Source organism: Rutidosis leptorrhynchoides, chromosome 9 (genome assembly GCF_046630445.1).
Source record: "Rutidosis leptorrhynchoides isolate AG116_Rl617_1_P2 chromosome 9, CSIRO_AGI_Rlap_v1, whole genome shotgun sequence".
Taxonomy (NCBI): Eukaryota; Viridiplantae; Streptophyta; class Magnoliopsida; order Asterales; family Asteraceae; genus Rutidosis; species Rutidosis leptorrhynchoides.
In genome coordinates this window covers 188,402,134-188,424,881 of record NC_092341.1, presented here as the reverse complement: position 1 = coordinate 188,424,881, position 22,748 = coordinate 188,402,134, and the positions used below count along the sequence as shown (strand labels likewise).

Here is a 22,748-nt window from a genome sequence, read left to right as displayed (position 1 = left end):
GTAGCCCAAGTTTCAAACATTTAAGGTTTAAGTGACCCAATATCTTGGGCAGTTACTTGATAAAAAAATTAAATCGTGGCCACCAAGATTCGAACTCAGGATCACTCGTTTATCAAACAGTACGCACAACTACTAAACTGTCAATTGGAACTCTTATTTGATTATCAACTTAAATCCTTTTAAACCATGCATATCTGATGCCTTCTTCAAAAATAAAACCCCATTTAATAAGCATAACCGTGATTCAACTTAATACTACGATCATTATCACCATTTAAATCATTCATTCGCACATCATCATCAGTATCATCGCAAACTCGTAATCATGTTACAGATTCCTCATCATCTTTATTATAATTACGTCATTATTATCACCCCAATAGGACATTACCATCTTCCAACTACTAGGCCCAACCGAAAGGTATAATGCAGTGGCCCAATAAACCATTTTTTTATACGTCCACTAGGAACTTTATTTATCTGTACTTTTCCTTTATTGTTTTAATATTATCTTATGTATCCACTAATCAATTGTTTTGGCAAGTGGGTGATTGGTTGTCGCCTGTTGGTCGAAAAAAAAAGAAAAGCAAAACCACTCATCTCTATCCTAGTTAACTTCATATAAAATCATGTCATACTCTTCCATCTGTATCGACAGAGATGTAAACAAAAACACTGCAGTAACAGTTGGTTCGAGAGGGAACAGAAAGGGACTAACACTTAGCATAAATTAGCAAAGGTGGTGATGGTTATCGGTTTAAAGATGGTTACAAGGATGGTGTTTCGCGTTTGCAAAGCAGAAAAAAAAAACAAAAGCATAACATCGGCGGTTACCGGTGGTGTTAATTGTTGGGTTCTTAGAAACAAGAGTACAAAGGTGCGAGTAATCGAAAGAGAAAAGAGATATATAGAGAGGAGAGAGAGAAAGGGAAAAGAAGGTAGCGGTTTTAGTAGTGGTCGTCAAAGGTAAACTGTAGTATAAATTTATCAATTATAATCTAACTTGGTGATGTGTTGGTGATCGACTAAAGTGGTGGTGGTCTAGGGTGGCGATGGGGTTTTGGTGAAAATGGGGTGACGTCCGAAAAGAAACAAGAACAGAAAAATAAAAACTTACGCGTAGCAGTAGCATGGCGACAACGTGGTGGTTTCGGATTCACAAAGTAATAAGCAAGAAACGGAAAATATGGAAGGTGGTGGTTTGTAAGTGGTTGTCGTGTTGGTGATCGAATATGAATCATGAAACATGCGGTTTATTTACTTATTGAGTTTTGATGTTTGTTTCAACGGTTAATATAAATGGGTGGTGATGGTACTCCGGTGGTGATCCGATTTAAACACAAAGAAAAAAAATGGAAGTGGGTTTGTTGAGCAGACAACAAAGAAGAAGGTGGAAGTGATTTGGTGATTGTGGTGATGGTGGTGGTTTGTTCTTTGGACAGAATACGAAAGAGGAAGAAAGGATAAAATCACTCGATAATGCAGATGGGTTTTCTTCTATAAATGTATACCTTCACAATATAGTATAGAGAGATAGGAAAATAGAATAGATGGGATAGGTAGATGGGATAGGTAGATTGAATGGCTAACAGAAAGCAAATGCAAGAAAAATGAACTTCAATAATTTTGTACGAATGAAGTTGATGTCTAACAAATTTTGTTTTGTATTGAGGGTTGGGGTCACAGAATCAAAATTAGATTGAAAGCAGATGGTTGAATTTAGTTTTATCTATAATACTTAGCATTATAAATTAATAAATATAATTATACTAATATTAATAAAAATACCAATAATATTAATAATAGAATTAATAATAATATTAATAATAATAATCTTAAGATAATACTAATTTTAATAATAATTATATTAATAACTAAAATCATATATATTTTCAATATTTATAAACACTTTTTAAATACACGTTGCGTGTTATTTTTATATTTAATTCTAATAACTGGTATCCTATTTATGTATTCAAATTATGTTATTTAAACAAAACATTTTCCTAATCAAATTCTATTGGGTCGAAAAGCGTTTCCACACGTTTAAAAAAATAGATAAATCAAATATTATGAAATTCAATTTTTAACTAACTTTTGTCTATCTTTCATTAATTGACACATTTGTTCTTACTTGTACTCACTTACCAATTTTCGAATAATGTTAAAAAGAACAGATTTCTTAAATCATAATGGGCCTCATAACAGAGACTCGTAATCATAATTCAATGTATCTGATAATTCAATCATATGATATTATCTTTTAATCTTGTCGATAAATATAATGAACTTATATCGAAACAAAATACGTTCATGTAAAGTTTTATATATCTAGTACTTTGTTAACGTTTTTAATTAACAAGTATATATTTTATGTACATATCTATATACACAAAATTGTTCGTGAATCGTTAGACATGGTCAAATGGTAATTGATTGCACGAAAATAAATTTTAAAGTTTCGAGACTCAACATTACAGAATTTGCTTATCATGTCGGAAACATATAAAGATTTAAGTTTAAATTTGATCAGAAATTTCCGGGTCATCACAAAACTGATGGGCAGAGCTAAAGGATGATACAAAGACTTGAAGACATGCTATGAGTATATGTTATTGATTTCAGAAACAGTTGGGATCGACACCTTCTGTTAGCAGAATTTTCCTACAACAACAGCTACCATTCAAGCATCGAGATGGCGCCGTTTGAAGCACTTTATGGTAGAAAGTGCAGGTCTCCGATTTGTTGGAGTGAAGTGGGGGATAGATAGATTACTGGTCCAGAGATAATACAAGAAACTACCGAGAAGATCATCCAAATTCAACAACAGTTGAAAACCGCCCAAACTCGACAAAAGAGCTATGCTGACATTAAAAGAAAAGATATAGAATTTGAAATTGGAGAGATGGTCATGCTTAAAGTTGCACCTTGTAAAGGCTTTGTTCAATTTGGTAAACGAGGGAAATTAAATCCAAGGTATATTGGACCATTCAAGATTATTGATCGTGTCGGACCAGTAGCTTACCGACTTGAATTACCTCAACAACTCGCGGCTGTACATAACACTTTCCACGTCTAAAATTTGAAGAAATGTTTTACTAAAGAAGATCTCACTATTCTGTTAGACGAAATCCAAATCAACAAAAAACTTCAATTCTTCGAAGAACCCGTCAAAATAATGGATCGTGAGGTTAAAAGACTTAAGCAAAACAAGATACCAATTGTTAAGGTTCGATGGAATGCTCGTAGAGGACCCGAGTTCACCTGGGAACAAGAAGATCAAATGAAGAAGAAGTACCCGCACTTATTTCCAGAAGATACGTCAACACCTCCAACTACTTAAAATTTCGGGACGAAATTTATTTAATGGGTAGGTACTGTAGTGACCCAAACTTTTCCATGTTTATATATATTAAATGAAATTGATATTTACATGATTAAGTGTTTCCAACATGTTAAGCAATCAAACTTGTTAAGACTTGATTAATTGAAATAGGTTTTATATAGACAATTGACCACCCAAATTGACCGGTGATTCACGAACGTTAAAACTTGTAAAAACTATATGATGACATATATATGGTTATATATATAGTTAACATGATAAATTATAAGTAAACATATCATTAAGTATATTAACAATGAACTACATATGTAAAAACAAGACTACTAACTTAATGATTTCGAAACGAGTCATATATGTAATGATTATCGTTGTAACAACATTTAACTATATATATATATATATATATATATATATATATATATATATATATATATATATATATATATATATATATATATATATATATATATATATATATATATCATACTATGATATATTAATATATCATAATACCATGATAATGTAATAATTTAACATCTCTTTAGATATAATAAACATTGGGTTAACAACATTTAACAAGATCGTTAACCTAAAGGTTTCAAAACAACACTTACATGTAACGATTAACGATGACTTAACGAATCAGTTAAAATGTATATACATGTAGTGTTTTAATATGTATTTATACACTTTTGAAAGACTTCAATACACTTATAAAAGTACTTCTACTTAACAAAAATTCTTACAATTACATCCTCATTCATTTTCATCAATAATTCTACTCGTACGCACTCGTATTTGTACTCGTACAATACACAGCTTCTATATGTATCTACTATTGGTATATACACCTCAATGATCAGCTCTTAGCAGCCCATGTGAGTCACCTAACCATGTGGGAACCATCATTTAACATCTAGCATGAAATATCTCATAAGATTACAAACTAATGAAGACTATATTGCCACCCTAAGTTCACGTGAACTTGCATACTCACAAACACATTCACTTTGCAATTTTCTTGAATCAAATTACTCTCTCTCAAGTGTTCTTCCATTGTTCTAAGTGTTCTTCATCATCTTCATCAAAATCTAGCTCAATCAAGGTCATAAATCCATATATAAACCAAGTTATAAAACAACTACTCAAGAACACACCAACAACACTTCCAAGTTTGCTAGCTTACTTCCAATCTTGCAAATCCACTTTGAGTGATCATCCAACCTCAAGAAATCTTTCTTATTTACAGTAAGATATCTTTCTAATATAAGGTAATACTCATATTCAAACTTTGATTCAATTTCTATAACTTTAACAATCTTATTTCGAGTGGAAATCTTACTTGAACTTGTTTTCGTGTCATGATTTTGCTTCAAGAACTTTCAAGCCATCCAAGGATCCTTTGAAGCTAGATCTATTTTTCTCATTTCCAGTAGGTTTATCCATAAAACCTGAGGTAGTAATGATGTTCATAACATCATTCGATTCATATATATAAAACTACCTTATTCGAAGGTTTAAACTTGAAATCACTAGAACATAGTGTAGTTAATTCTAAACTTGTTCGCAAACAAAAGTTAATCCTTGTAACTTGACTTTAAAATCAACTAAACACATGTTCTATATCTTTATTATATGATAACTTAATGATTTAAAACCTGAAAACTTGAAAAACACCGTAAAAACGGATATACGCCGTCATAGTAACACCGCGGGCTGTTTTGGGTTAGTTAATTAAAAACTATGATAAACTTTGATTTAAAAGTTGTTCATATGGGAAAATGATTTTTCTTATGAACATGAAACTATATCCAAAAATCATGGTTAAACCCAAAGTGAAAGTATGTTTTCCAAAATGGTCATCTAGACGTCGTTCTTTCGACTGAAATGACTACCTTTACAAAAATGACTTGTAACCTGTATTTCTGACTATAAACTTATACATTTTCTGTTTAGATTCATAAACTTAAGTTCAATATGAAACCATAGCAACTTGAATCACTCAAAACGGATTTAAAACGAAGAAGTTATGGGTAAAACAAGATTGGATATTTTTGCTTGTTGTAACTACGTGAAAATTTGTAACAAATCTATATTAATCATATCCTAGCTAACTCATATTGTATTGTACATGTATTCTAATATATTATGTAATCTTGGGATACCATAGACACGAATACAATGTTTTGACATATCATATCGACCCATCTATATATATATATATATATATATATATATATATATATATATATATATATATATATATATATATATATATATATATATATATATATATTTCGGAACAACCATAGACACTCTATATGCAGTAATGTTGGAGTTAGCTATACAGGGTTGAGGTTGATTCTAAAATATTATATATACTTTGAGTTGTGATCTAGCCTGAGGCTTGTATACACGAGGTCGTGGATTGATTCGAGATAATATATTGCTTTATTTCTGTACATCTAACTGTGGACAACTAGTTGTAGGTTACTAATGAGGACAGCTGACTTAATAAACTTAAAACATTAAAACATATTAAAAATTTTGTAAATATATTTTGAATATACTTTGATATATATGTACATATTTGTTATAGGTTCGTGAATCAACCAGTGGCCAAGTCTTACTTCCCGACGAAGTAAAAATTTGTGAAAGTGAGTTATAGTCCCACTTTTAAAATCTAATATTTTGGGATGAGAATACATGCAATTTTATAAATGTTTTACGAAATAGAGACAAGTAAATGAAACTACATTATATGGGTGAATGATCGAAGCCGAATATGCCCCTTTTTAGCTTGGTAGCCTAAGAATTTGGGAACAGACCCCCAAATTGACGCGAATCCTAAAGATAGATCTATCGGGCCCAACAAGCCCCATTCTGGAATTTGGAATGCTTTAGTACTTCAAAATTATCATGTCCGATGGGTGTCATGGAATGATGGGGATATTCTATATGCATCTTGTTAATGTCGGTTACCAGGTGTTCACCATATGAATGATTTTTATCTCTATGTATGGGATGTATATTGGAATATGAAATCTTGTGGTCTATTATTACGATTTGATAAATATATAGGTTAAACCTATAACTCACCAACATTTTTATTGACGTTTAAAGCATGTTTATTCTCAGGTGATTATTAAGAGCTTTCGCTGTTGCATGCTAAAATATGGACAAGATTTGGTGTCAACATGTTTGTATGATATTGTTTAAAACTGCATTCGAGATTTATTTTGTTGTAACATATTAATATTGTAAACCAATATGTATTGGTAGTGTGAAAGTGTGATATTTTTAGATTATAATTTCTGGATAATTTAGGTGTTGTCCTTTTAACCTTGTCGATAAAATAAAGGTTATGGTTTGTTTTTAAAAACGAATGCAGTCTTTGAAAAATGTCTCATATAGAGGTCAAAACCTCACAACAAAATCAATTAATATGGAACGTCTATAATCAATATGAACGGGACATTTCATGTTCTGGCGTTCTAGCATAACAAAAAATATTGTAAACGCTGTTTTTTGTCCAAAATTACTGGCTTCAAGGCACCACCGCCTGCTAAAGAAGACCACAGCCATAGATAAATTATGTATATACTTAATATATATTTATATTTAGTACTGATTATTTACTTGCTTTTGATAGTATGGCACAAATAACGGCACTAGCACAGCTGACACCGGGTGATAGAGACAAAACAATTTCAGCGAGAATTTATCGCAAGTGGGTTACTTACATTTATCACAACCAGACTCCGACCGGTTACTGGTGCATGCTTATCGATGAAATGGTTCTCGCAATTTACATCTCTGCTAACCTGTTTTCATCTTTTATTTACACCGTCTCTTTGATGCTCTTTACATGTTGCAGCACTACCCTATGCTTGTGAATATGCGATATAGTGATAAAGCTTACTTTGACGAGCTTATGCACTTGAACAAGATGTATGTTATAACAAACTTCTCGGTTCATGTTACAACTCGCTGGGAGAAGATATTACCAGGGCCAACGACATTGTCATTTAACCGCAACACAGTTTTTGAAGACCTTCCATTTGCAGACTACCCTGACCATTACTTCCAGTTTGTTGCTTACAATCAATTACTCACGCGTGTACCAAACACCACTGTCCTCGCTGGTATGTTTAGCATAATATCTTATGATTTCGATTTAAATGATTAGACAGGCATTGATATGGAATATATGTAAACAGACTACATTGGCTGCATTGATCGCCTTGAAGACCCGGTGGTGATTGGAGACGTTAACCGCAAACAGCTTATAAGAAGAACAATCGACATCACGAATCTTGAGTAACCCATTATTTAGGAAAAATAAATAATTATATGCATCGTTTGGGCATTTTCTTAATTTCATTTACAAACTTTTGAACACAGCAACATTTACTAAAAAGAATGTGTTGCTAGGAAAAAACTGAATTGCTTTTTGCAACAAGGGTGTACCGGCGTCGATTAATTTTGACAAACAGCAGCACAAATTTTTTCCCTTTTAGTTTTTTTTAGTCTCTATTTCTAACTGATAGTTTAACACGCATTTGTGTACAGCGGTGATACAATTCAGCTTACTCTCTGGAACGAGCGTGCAACTTCTTTTGACTCGATAGACATTGTTATTTCAATCCAGCAATACCAGAATTTAACGACTCGATAGACGAGTAAGCATTGTCTTTTAAAGCAGCTACCCGTGCCTTTTTACTATATCGCTAGTTACTAACATGAATTGGATACTCATGCAGTCACCGCGAGCGCTTCTTGACAAACCCACCATTGATCATCAACCGGCAGCGATCACCTGACATGGCAATAGAACGGTTTCGCAACAGATTTGCCCTGCAAGAACTCCTGACCCACAACTTGAACAACTCAGAGTACGGTTGTCACTGTATAATACACACGTTATTTTACCCACTATTTACATTCTAACGACCCGTCCTAATCTATCTAGACAAAATCCATATCGATTACAAATGATTCACAATAGTTGATTTCATCGCGAGGTACTTGACCTCTATATGATACATTTTACAAACATTGCATTCGTTTTTAAAAGACAAACTTGCTTTACATCGAAAGTTGACGGCATGCATAACATTTCATAATATATTCAACTATAAATGACTTAGTAATAATCTTGATGAACTCGGCGACTCGAATGCAACGTCTTTTGAAATATGTCATGAATGACTCCAAGTAATATCTCTAATACGAGCAATGCACAGCGGAAGATTTCTTTCATACCTGAGAATAAACATGCTTTAAAGTGTCAACCAAAAGGTTGGTGAGTTCATTAGTTTAACATAAATAATCATTTCCATCATTTTAATAGACCACAAGAATTTCATATCCAGTTATCATAAATAAATGTCCCATGCATGGAGACAAAAATATCATTCATATGGATTGAACACCTGGTAACCGACATTCACAATATGCATATAAGAATACCCCCATCATTCTGGGATCCTCCGTCGGACATGATATAAATTTCGAAGTACTAACGCATCCGGTACTTTGGATGGGGCTTGTTGGGCCCGATAGATCTATCTTTAGAGTTCGCGTCAATTAGGGTGTCTGTTCCCTAATTCTTAGATTACCAGACTTAATAAAAAGGGGCATATTCGGTTTAATAATCCAGCCATAGAATGTAGCGCATGTATTCTCAGCCCAAAAATATAAAGGGTAAAAAGGCAAATGAAAACTCACCTAATGTATTTTGTAGTGAAAATACATATGACAATATTGAACAAATGCAGGGTTGGCCTCGAATTCACGAACCTATATCATTCATTTATATATTAAAACGTATAGTGGAAATCTCATAATTTCATTTATTAATATATGTTATTTATGTAATTGTAATTATAATATTCATACTAAATTTCATTTAAAATCATATATTTTTATTGTATCTTAAATTATGTGTTATATATGTTTGTTTTGTATATATATATCAAAAATGATTATTGTAGTTATATCAGTATCTATATATATTTAGTATTATATTAATATACCTAATTTTGTCATATGAAGCCATATGTATAATGATAATATATTTTTCATATAGTTATTTGGAATATCAATATATTTATAATATATATAATAAATGTGTTTTTATGTACAAAATATTTATTTGTTAAATTGATAGTGTTGATATTAAAGTTTTACTAATGATCATAATAATAACTTTATTAATAATGAAAATATTAATAATAATAATGATCTTGTTAATAATGATACTTATGTTAATAATATTCATAATAATCTTAATAACTATAACAATGTTATTAATACAAATATTAATTAAAATAATAATGATAATGTTAATAAAAACCACTTATATTAATACTAATACTAAAAATCATAAAATTATCCTAATACTAATATTAATGGGAATTATATCATTTTCATACTAATAATGATAATAATAATCATAATCTTAATGATAATAATAATATAATCATAACAATAATGATAATATTAATAGTAGTAATAATAATTATATTAGTAATCTTTATTTACATAATAACAATTTTGATTACTAATACAAGTACTAACAATAACAAAATAATAATAATAACTAAAACAATAATAATAATAATAACAATAAAGATGATAATAATAATAATAGAAAAAAATAATAATAATTAAATTACTACCTTTAAAAGAAACCAGCAAAAAAAATAAGGAATGCCCCTGCCCAGGCTCGAACCCGTGACCACCCGCTCACCCGTCACACCCTCTACCCATTCTTCTGCATTTGTTTTTCTGATAAAACTGATCCCTAAATTTATTTATGCCTTATACATGTTATCTCTTTCTTCTTCCTCCCAACAATTAATCAACAGAGGACTCCATTCATCAAAGGTATGAATCGTTCGTGTGTGAAATGGTTTTTTTTTATAAACGATTTATAATAGACATCAAATTGTTAGACGTGCAAGAAAAATAAAAATAAAAAATAATAAAAACACCAAGAACAGCTACTGCTGTTCGTAAGCATTACCGAAAGAAAAAAAATGGCTATTTGATTTTGAGAACATTATAGACCTAAATTCCTTCTTGAGGTATATCTTAAATCACTTATAGAAACTTTAGATATTATCAATTTTACCTTAACCCTAACACAGAACTCGAATTTCTTCAAAAAAAAATTGTTTGACTTTTTATTTCCTACCTTTGACTCAAGAATTTGAATTCGACAGTTAAAATTGAAGTTCCATCTTTTGCAGATAGTTTGAAGGAATCAATACCAACAACTCTGCATTAACACTTTTTGAATTTAATTTCGAATTCGAGGTTTTGATGAAAATAGGAAGAACAGGGCAAAACAAACTGTTTCTTATTATTATGTTTTTAAAAATTCGCGAATTCAAGACAATATCAGTTGTAATGGATATCTGATGATAAAAGGTTGATGGTGTTAACATAATCATATCATTTGATATTTAAAGGAGCCAGTGAGGATCGACAATATAACACAGAAAGGAAAAAGAAAAAAATATAAAAAGAAAATGGAAAAGTGATCGTGACCCTCAACAGATTTTGTATCTGTTCTAAATTGAATTTTTGTTGTTTTATACAGATTAGAGACAGGAAAATATAGGTCGACTACGATATGTAACAACTGGATGATTCTTTCTGCTTTATAGATCAAATTCCCTTAATATAGATAATTAAATGATATATTAATATTATTTCTAATAAGGTTTATAATAATTAATAATAATAATAATTAAATAATAATAATAATAAATAATAATAATAAATAATAATGCAGATCGTGATATATATTTGTATATATAGATATCTATTTGTTTTTATATATATCCATACATGTAGACTCCTATATTTATATATTTATTTATTTTATTTTTTATAGATTATATAAATATTATTAATAAATATAACAATAATAATAATACTCTTAATATTATACATAGTAATAATACAATTTATAATAATATGATAGTAATAATAATGTCACTAATAATAATTTTAGTAATGTTTTTATAACTCTATGTATGATAATGATAATAATAATAATTAATGATATTCATAATACTAATTATAATAATACTGATTATAATAATATTATAATAGTAGCATTAATAATAATAATATAACAATATACATATATGTTAAATTTTATATTTATCCTAATGTTATTTATACCGATATTTATTTTAATAATAATAATGAAAGTAATAATATTATTATAACAATTATATTTAAATTTGTTTTTATATATATATTATTATTTATGTAATATTTAATGATCATATAATCCATTGTATAATAACTTTTGTTAAAGATTTATTATTTATACATTTTGTATTATATAAAATTATAATAAACATACATATTTATATAAAGCTTCATTTTAAATTACACTTACTTATTTTATGTCTTATTTTTACATTTTTAACTCAAATGTTTAAATTATAATTTATAAATTTCAAATTAATATATATACTTGTATTTATATATATATTTATACATATTTATTTACAAACAATTGTTCGTGAATCCTCGAAAACAGTCAAAGGTAATTGAATCCATGTAAACAGTTCAAAAGTTTTTAAACTCAACGTTACAGACTTTTCTTATCGTGTCGGAATCAAATAAAGATTAAGTTTAAATTTGGTCGGAAATTCCCGGGTCATCACAGTACCTACCCGTTAAAGAAATTTCGTCCCGAAATTTGAGTGTGGTTGTCATGGTTAACGATAAATATGTTTTCATGACGAATATGAGTTGATAAATTGAGTTTTATTACCATAGAGTAATATGAATAAGACAATTCGATTACTCGAAGAGTACGAGTGAAGCTATCACCAAAGAGTGAAATAGAAAAGTAAAGATTTATCTTAACTTTTGACAGAGTCAGGGTTGAATTTAGGAAAATAAGGTTTGTCTTAACTTCTGACATTGTCTCGATTGAATTCCGGAATTCAAGGGATTTAAAAAAAATCTTCGAAATCTTTAGAGATTTGATTCTTCGGCGAATAAGGAAATTTAAGATCTCTTTAATTAAATACGGTCATATGCCTCGATTACTCTGTCTGATATTTCCATTATAAATTAAGCTCTTCTGTTCCATTATTTTCATCATTCCTATGCTTCCTTTCTTAATTCATACATCCAAAAGATTGTGAAAATGCTTAATCCCGTTCTAATCCTTGATATTTTCCCAATTATCATTTCTGTCATCCTTCTTTTCAATCTTCTATCAGAAAAATCTGTTTACTTTTATTATAACCTTGGAGTGATACTATTCTTAATTATGCCGTGTCTTTATATTGCTATTCCTATTAATACCCACGGTTTGTGACCTCCCTGTTGTTATTGGGCTTTATATTTTCCTTTATATTTCGGAGCTCCGTGCTCTTGTTTTCTCGTCCCGATTCTACATCAAGTGAATAATAGTCCAGAATTTGTAGATATAGAGTTTCGAATGATTATAATGTTCTAGGCAGGAAGGAACGTGATAGCACGATTTGATTTTTAAATTTATCAACATCACGGAATATAGAACCATCAAGAATACATTTTCTTGATATGTTCGGGAGTTAAGTAGAATGAAAAAGTTATGTAACATGACATATGATGACGGTAGGGTCTGTGAATCATCACGTCCCATTAGAAACTCAGCATGACTTACTGTAATATAATCACGTTGATCAAGTGTCATTATATTATACTAACTCATGCATCAGTTCCCAACATTACTTCAATAGTATTCATATTCTAAACTCGAAAGTTTACAGAATATAGAAACTAACAGTTTCTATATGATGTAACACTGATAGCACAAAGAGATTGATGATTTCAGATAAGAATAGTTATAAAAATATCTTCAGAAATACGGAGGATATTTATAATGAAAGATACAATGATATCTTGGAATTTCTTTGATCGGAGGATGATGAAGAATATCGTCTACAAGGGTTTAGAGTAAGGAGCAAGACATTTGCTAAAGGCTTCAGCAGGCATTGAATCATTTGGATTCTTTGAAGTCATACTTATTCTTTGTGATTTGTCCACGGATATATATATATATATATATATATATATATATATATATATATATATATATATATATATATATATATATATATATATATATATATATATATATATATATATCCTAAGGATTCATCTTTTCCACGGGAGTCAATCTTCGCCTGCTAGGCAATAGGATAGCAAGTTAACAATTTTTCCTTCATAGTTTCGCATAATCCGCTTTTCGGTACTAAATTTTCTATTAAATGTTTCCAATATAATGATACACAGAAAGCACTAAGAGGTATATAATTTCGAACGAGAATATTTATGAAAATATCCTCAGAAATACCGAAGATATTGATGATGATATTTTGGAACTTCTAAGTTCGATGGTTGATGGAGAAAGATTTTTCGCAAGATTTTAACATGACTTCGGAGCAAGATATTCTCTAAAGATTTCAACGGATCCAGAATTATCTGGATTCTTTGAATATAGGGTATGGTCCTTGTATTTGTCCTTGGTCTCCTTCATGGTTAACTTTATCCGTTTTCCAGTTCCAACGTTTCTGAGCTTTTTCAACATATTATTCTTTATCATCAAACTTCTGACGACTAAGGTCGTTTACGGTTGCCTACAGTTTCTGCTGCTTCATTCAGCTTTTTCAACATTCAGAGAATCGATTCGTAAACTGGGTGCCTTTTCAAAATTTTAGAATTGAAGATCGTAATTCTAGGAGATAATTTTTATATGTATACATATAACTATTGATGTAGAAATGATACGAGATTCAAAATACTGATTGCTGATTCCCGGTAATTGGTATGGCAATTATTGTTACAGGGTATAGATGAATACAAGATGGGGTTTCAATGAATATAATGATTTTTCGGAAAGTCCAAATTCATTGAAGTTGCTGGTAATTTTACTGCTAATGTGGTGAAATATAAACGGTTCCCCGGTAACGATGACGACAGGCAAACTTATATATCGAGGTTATAATAAGGCTAATTCGAATGGAAGTTGAAGTTGATTTTTTGAAGCTGTGATAAAATTTGCTAATTTGAAAAAGAGTTGCAATGTTATTTTCGGTAATAACAATGCCAAAGGAGCTAACACAGACATGTGTTAAACTTTTACTTAGGCTCCAGGAGTTTTCAGGTGCATAACTATATGCGTCAATCTTTTCTTCCATAGATGAAGTGCGGTTGGTTCATCTTCTCAGTTGTTTCTTAATTGAGAGGTTTCAAGAATCATGAAGGATTTGAATCCAGATTGTAATTGTCGAGATACAAATGAAGTTTAAGATGAATTCAAATGGCAAACTTGAAGAATGTTTAGTTTCATATGTTATAATCAATATTTTAATTCCTTTTAATTGTCCAATGTTATTAGTCCACAGTCGATAGTCCACAGTAACAGTCCAATAATTCATATATAGTTTAATATACAATATTCGAATTAATTAATACGTGTCGTGACCCGTATACGTCTCAGACTCGGTCACAACTCAAATTATATATATTATTGTAGAATCAACCTCAACCCTGTATAGAGAACTCGATCATTACTGGATATAGAGTGTCTATTGTTATTCCAAATAATATATATAAATGCGTCAATATGATATGTCAAAACCTTGTATACGTGTCCCGATATTTAAACTGCGTAAAATAAATACAGAAATTAAATGACGATATATAAAATTGCTAGAATATAAATTGCGATAAATAAACTGCGATAAATAAATTGCGATAATTAAATTACGATAAAATAAAATGTAATACGGAATTAACATGTAGCTAGGAACAGTTAGCTAGGATCTTGTCAGCGTGGTTTCTTAACAAAATTTCATATTGTTAATTAGTCTGTTTCTAATCAATTTTTATTGTGTCCATTATTTCTTCATTATGCCACTTGTTGGATTCTGATGGATCAAAATCCAAATATGAAATTGAATTTAAATGAAAATAGTTATTCTTTGGTGAACGGATACGTATATCTGTGGATGTGAGTAGGATAGTAAATGAGTGTTGAATCAGATTCGAAGAATGTACAGTATAACTTTTTAATGTGAAATCTAAATATTCCTCGGGTATTACCTACCCGTTAAAATATTTTCATCATTAACAGTTTGTACGAAAAAAATTTTAATCACAATCTTTATGAATACATATATACATATATATTTTCTTCAGATGTAATTATGGATTCATTGAATTAATATGATATTAAACTCATTTGGTTTACCGTTATAACTAGAATACATAATCTCTAAAACATTTAGAGATTACTTAATCGCCATGAAGAACGAAGATAATCGATGTAGAACGATACGTAGAACGATGATTATACTCGAGGTACAGAATGAGATGTTGAGGCATGGATTGTTGATGGTACTGGTGCTGTTATTGATGGTACTGTTGGTGCCGGTGATGTTGCTGAAGCTGGTACATTTTGCACCATATTCTCCAAATTTATTTTGCGAGCGCTAAGTTTGTTGACTTCTTCTATTATTCCGGGGTGATTGTCGGTTGGAACGAGCGAATGAATAAGGTTTAGAATTTTAGATAGAATATAATCGTGACGAGATATCCTAGGAATAAGGGTGAAAATGGTGTTTCAGGCTGATTCGCCGGTAAGTGTTTCAGGTTCTTCGCCAAAAGGTGAATTCGGTTGGTGGAAGGGATCGCCTTCTTTGCGTCTCCATCGGTTAAGTCGTCTACGAACCCATTAGATGAATTGGGGATGGCTGATTGATTGATTCATTCTGGTGACGCTGCTTTCGGAGCTGGAGTGGGACTTCATATCAGAATCCGAGGGACTTGAACTAGTTGTGAGTTCCATCTAGTTCGATTGAATGAAGGATTTCCCGATATGAAATGATTTTTGGATATCGGATGATATTCTACTCACATAGAATATCTATATATATAGAACAAAAGATTTCGTAGATTACGGAGGAATTTACGAAATATTTCAGGCATAGTTTATGGTAACAGATACGCTAAGATATGGATTACCAGATATGCTAAGATGTGAATTTTTGTCTATACACTAATCATGCAATCAATGCAATAAGATGTTTCTAGACTATGGATGATAAGCAAGTGATTCTCTAAGAATGATAAGTAGGTAATTTTCGACACGAAATGATAAGCAAAACTTTTGACATGCAGACACGGTCGAAGTCCAGACTCACTAATACATCCTAACGAATTCTCAGTCAGACACACTAATGCAGACCTAGTTCGCTAAGACCACCGCTCTGATACCAACTCTAACGACCCGTCCTAATCCATCTGGACAAAATCTATATCGATTACAAATGATTCACAATAGTTGATTTCATCGCGAGGTACTTGACCTCTATATGATACATTTTACAAACATTGCATTCATTTTTAAAGGACAAACTTACTTTACATTGAAAGTTGACGGCATGCATAACATTTCATAATATATTCAACTATAATTGACTTAGTAATAATCTTGATGAACTCGACGACTCGAATGCAACGTCTTTTGAAATATGTCATGAATGACTCCAAGTAATATCTCTAATATGAGCAATGCACATCGGAAGATTTCTTTCATAGCTGAGAATAAACATGCTTTAAAGTGTCAACCAAAAGGTTGGTGAATTCATTAGTTTAACATAAATAATCATTTCCATCATTTTAATAGACCATAAAAATTTCATATCCAGTTATCATAAATAAACGTCCCATGCATAGAGACAAAAATATCATTCATATGGATTGAACACCTGGTAACCGACATTCACAATATGCATATAAGAATATCCCCATCATTCCAGGATCCTCCTTCGGACATGATATAAATTTCGAAGTACTAAAGCATCCGGTACTTTGGATGGGGCTTGTTAGGCCCGATAGATCTATCTTTAGAGTTCACGTCAATTAGGGTGTCTGTTCCCTAATTCTTAGATTACCAGACTTAATAAAAAGGAGCATATTCGGTTTAATAATCCAGCCATAGAATGTAGTTTCATTTACTCATGTCTATTTCGTAGAACAGTTATAAAAGCAGTGCATGTATTCTCAGTCTAAAAATATAAAGGGTAAAAAGGCAAAGGAAAACTCACCTAATGTATTTTGTAGTGAAAATACATATGACAATATTGAACAAATGCAGGGTTGGCCTCGGATTCACGAACCTATATCATTCATTTATATATTAAAACGTATACTGGAAATCTCATAATTTCATTTATTAATATATGTTATTTATGTCATTGTAATTATAATATTCATACTAAATTTCATTTAAAATCATATATTTTTATTGTATCTTAAATTATGTGTTATATATGTTTGTTTTGTATATATATATATCAAAAAAGATTATTGTAGTTATATCAGTATCTATATATATTTAGTATTATATTAATATACCTAATTTTGTCATATGTAGCCATATGTATAATGATAATATGTTTTTCATATAGTTATTTGGAATATCAATATATTTATAGTATATATAATAAATGTGTTTTTATGTACAAAATATTTATTTGTTAAATTGATAGTGTTGATATTAAAGTTTTACTAATGATCATAATAATAACTTTATTAATAATACAAATATTAATAATAATAATAATGATTTTGTTAATAATGATACTTATGTTAATAATATTCATAATAATCTTAATAACTATAAAAATGTTATTAATACAAATATTAATTAAAATAATAATGATAATGTTAATAAAAACCACTTATATTAATACTAATACTAAAAATCATAAAATTATCCTAATACTAATATTAATGGGAATTATATCATTTTCATACTAATAATGATAATAATAATCATAATCTTAATGATAATAATAATATAATCATAACAATAATGATAATATTAATAGTAGTAATAATAATTATATTAGTAATCTTTATTTACATAATAACAATTTTGATTACTAATACAAGTACTAACAATAACAATACAATAATAATAACTATAACAATAATAATAATTATAACAATAAAGATGATAATAATAATAATAATAATAATAATAATAATAATAATAATAATAATAATAATAATAATAATAATAGAAAAAAATAATAATAATTAAATTACTACCTTTAAAAGAAACCAGCAAAAAAATTAAGGAATGCCCCTTCCCAGGCTCGAACCCGTGACCACCCGCTCACACGTCACACCCTCTAACCATTCTTCTGCACTTGTTTTTCTGATAAAACTGATCCCTAAATTTATTTATGCCTTATACATGTTATCTCTTTCTTCTTCCTCCCAACAATTAATTAACCGAGGACTCCATTCATCAAAGGTATGAATCGTTCGTGTGTGAAATGTTTTTTTTTTTATAAACGAGTTATAATAGACATCAAATTGTTAGACGTGCAAGAAAAATAAAATAAAAATAAAAAAACACCAAGAACAGCTACTGCTGTTCGTAAGCATTACCGAAAGAAAAAAAATGGCTTTTTGATTTTGAGAACATTATAGACCTAAATTCCTTCTTGAGGTATATCTTAAATCACTCATAGAAACTTTAGATATTATCAATTTTACCTTAACCCTAACACAGAACTCGAATTTCTTCAAAAAAAATTTGTTTGACTTTTTATTTCCAACCTTTGACTCAAGAATTTGAATTCGACAGTTAAAATTGAAGTTCCATCTTTTGCAGATAGTTTGAAGGAATCAATACCAACAACTCTGCATTAACACTTTTTGAATTTAATTTCGAATTAGAGGTTTTGATGAAAATAGGAAGAACAGGGCAAAACAAACTGTTTCTTATTATTCTATTTTTAAAAATTCGCGAATTCAAGACAATATCAGTTGTAATGGATATCTGATGATAAAAGGTTGATGGTGTTAACATAATCATATCATTTGATATTTAAAGGAGCCAGTAAGGATCGAAAATATAACACAGAAAGAAAAAAGAAAAAAATATAAAAAGAAAATGGAAAAGTGATCGTGACCCTCAACAGATTTTGTATCTATTCTGAATTGAATTTTTGTTGTTTTATACAGATTAGAGACAGGAAAATATAGGTCGACTACGATATGTAACAACTGGATGATTCTTTCTGCTTTATAGATCAAATTCCCTTAATATAGATAATTAAATGATATATTAATATTATTTCTAATAAGGTTTATAATAATTAATAATAATAACAATTAAATAATAATAATAATAATAAATAATAATAAATAATAATAATAAATAATAATGCAGATCGTGATATATATTTGTATATATAGATATCTATTTGTTTTTATATATATCCATACATGTAGACTCCTATATTTATATATATATATTTTTTTTTATAGATTATATAAATATTATTAATAAATATAACAATAATAATAATACTCTTAATATTATACATAATAATAATACAATTTATAATAATATGATAGTAATAATAATGTCACTAATAATAATTTTAGTAATGTTTTTATAACTCTAAGTATGATAATGATAATAATAATAATTAATGATATTCATAATACTAATTATAATAATACTGATTATAATAATATTATAATAGTAATATTTATAATAATAATATAACAATATACATATATGTTAAATTTTATATTTATTCTAATGTTATTTATACCGATATTTATTTTAATAATAATAATGAAAGTAATAATATTATTATAACAATTATATTTAAATTTGTTTTTATATATATATTATTACTTATGTAATATTTAATGATCATATAATCCATTGTATAATAACTTTTGTTAAAGATTTATTATTTATACATTTTGTATCATATAAAATTATAATAAACATACATATTTATATAAATCTTCATTTTAAATTACACTTACTTATTTTATGTCTTATTTTTACATTTTTAACTCAAATGTTTAAATTATAATTTATAAATTTCAAATTAATATATACACTTGTATTTATATATATATTTATACATATTTATTTATAAACAATTGTTCGTGAATCCTCGGAAAGAGTCAAAGGTAATTGAATCCATGTAAACAGTTCAAAAGTTTTTAAACTCAACGTTACAGACTTTGCTTATCGTGTCGGAATCAAATAAAGATTAAGTTTAAATTTGGTCAGAAATTCCCGGGTCGTCACATACATTGCCATTAAATATATTTCAAACTGATCTAATAATATACGTACAAATTTGCAATTTACAGAATGTAGACTTTACTTGTGAAGGCACGATTGAACAAGTCGGTGGAAACAGAGACTGGTATTACAAAAGCTACAGCGAATGTTTGTTGAAAGTCACGGAGGACATTGACGTTCCCAACAGTTACACATGCCGGGTCCACGGTACCAAAGGTACCTACACGCCCACGTAAGAACACCTTACATCCATATATTTTCTCCTACTTAACTGCAGACTAACTGACTACTTTCATGACATTTTCAGCTACTGCTTCAAAATTATCGTCAACGACACATCGAATACTACGTACTTTACCTTTTTCTCGGAAGCGGGTGATGTAATTGTTGGAACCACTTACAGTGACCTCGTAACAAACAGAGGTTATGATCAGCCTCATGAACTACCTCCCATCATAAGAGCCATAGAAGGGCAGACTCACATATTCCAGTTCCACTACAACCCTCAATCAAGGAAAACGCACCCAGAATTCATCGTCACAAGGCTTCTTGATGAAATACCAAACGTAGCGAAAAACAATGACCCGCCTAACTCCTCCACGGAAGTTGAGGACTTGGCAATAGGTTCACCACCTGGGTAATTATGTCTTTGTTCAATGCACTATATTCTTAAATTTATTAACGCCCCAACTTACGTAACCTACATTCAGTTTTGTTTCATAACCTGTAACCTGCACTTATACATCTTATTCGTGCACAGCTGAAGTTGCCACAGACAGCACAAACAGCACGCCTCCATCAACTGTCCAGTTACACATTCCGGAGCAGCCAAAGAAAGGGAAACCAGAAAAAGGGAATTCAAAGAAGCCGATCAAACGAGCTTTATTCACCGAAGAGTCCAAGAAGGGTAGCACACGAGGAAGGAAAAAACGCGACGTAGTTCACGCCTGATCACAGGCGCGGTATCGGGCACAAAGGGTAGTTTCTTTTGGTTTGGCGGCTAGAAGCTTGTAAACCACATTACTTTGTGTTGGTTTGCAAAACTTTTTTAGCCGTCTGTTAGTTATTTGTGTGCTTACTGAAAACTTGGTTTGTGTACCTGTATTTGTAATCCTTGACTGGTTTAGGATGTAGATTATCGTTGTATGTTAACTTCCTGATCGTTGATGAAACACTTTGGCCAATACATTATGGTTTTTATGTATTGGTATGTTTCTACAAATTTCTGTTACGAAATGTACACTTTTAAATGAATGCTCTAAGTTAGGTGCTTTCAGTGTATTTATTTAATTACTTGCATTCTGTTTTCCTCAATTTAGTATTGGTAGTCAATTGTACAATCTATTATACTTATGCTTTGTATTTTTTCAATAAGTTGTTATACTTACATATTGTTGTCTGCCCTGATAGGTACTGCATGAGATGGTTGCATGCTTTCAGCTCTAATTAAAGACAGTTGTTGCTGCAGACCAAAGTTACCTACACTAAAGACTTAATACATCATTTACACCAAGGCATTCAAAGCTATCAACCAAACCTACAATCAACATTTAATTTTTTGGAAGCTCAAGAGATCTCCTTTCACCTGACCAGATCTTCTGTCCACTTACTTCACCTACAAAATCACCTTAACCATCTCCATCTACTTCATCACCAACTCTCTCTCAGCAAATAGAAAAAATTCAACACTGCTCAAAGGAAAAGGTTTGTTTCCCTTCTTGATCACTTTACAATTGCACATCTGTTGCCTTTCTATACATGTCTGCAACCTCTTTTTCTCTTCTGTTTATGTTTTTTTTTATAAACTTGTGAAATATACTGATTTTCAAAACAGCATCCAAATAGGCAATGCATACAGTTAGCTGCAAACAGAAATAGAAACACACCAAAATCTACACAATAGGAAAAAAATGCACACAAATCTATATAGAAACCTGCAAATAATTATTGAATGTTCACTTCATCGTGTGTTCTTATGCTAACATCAGCAGGCTTTCTTTTAATATTTCTGAAATTCATGCTACTTCTTTAGCTCCATTTTTAATACAGCAAACCACCTATGGCAATCTTATTTATTATGTTTCTAACATGTTTAACAAAAGTATATTTGGACAAGTCAGTTATATCCAGGTATTTTGCATCTGACATTTGTTTCCTTGTATACATAAATTAACAGTGCTAACATGAACACTAGCGACGTTTATTTTTTCGTGACCATACCGAGGGGAAATATATGGGTAA

At 29.9% G+C, this 22,748-nt stretch overlaps 1 protein-coding gene across 1 annotated transcript; it reads left to right on the top strand.

Moving 5' to 3' along the window:
- The first annotated feature begins 6,999 nt into the window (after positions 1 to 6,999).
- LOC139868481 (replication factor A protein 1-like) lies at positions 7,000 to 21,458 on the top strand. Its single transcript, XM_071856816.1, has 8 exons — positions 7,000 to 7,143; positions 7,224 to 7,491; positions 7,567 to 7,666; positions 7,919 to 7,996; positions 8,110 to 8,255; positions 20,598 to 20,739; positions 20,815 to 21,131; positions 21,268 to 21,458. Exons 1-8 carry the CDS (start codon positions 7,000 to 7,002, stop codon positions 21,456 to 21,458), a joined length of 1,386 nt encoding a protein of 461 aa, XP_071712917.1.
- The last annotated feature ends 1,290 nt before the right edge of the window (positions 21,459 to 22,748 follow it).

Coding starts and splice junctions, on each gene's coding strand:
- LOC139868481 (XM_071856816.1), top strand. CDS start 7,000: ATGGCACAAATAACGGCACTAGCACAGCTGACACCGGGTGATAGAGAC. Junction 7,492..7,566: donor AAACACCACTGTCCTCGCTG/GTATGTTTAGCA, acceptor ATATGTAAACAG/ACTACATTGGCTGCATTGAT. Junction 8,256..20,597: donor CTCAGAGTACGGTTGTCACT/GTATAATACACA, acceptor TTACTTGTGAAG/GCACGATTGAACAAGTCGGT.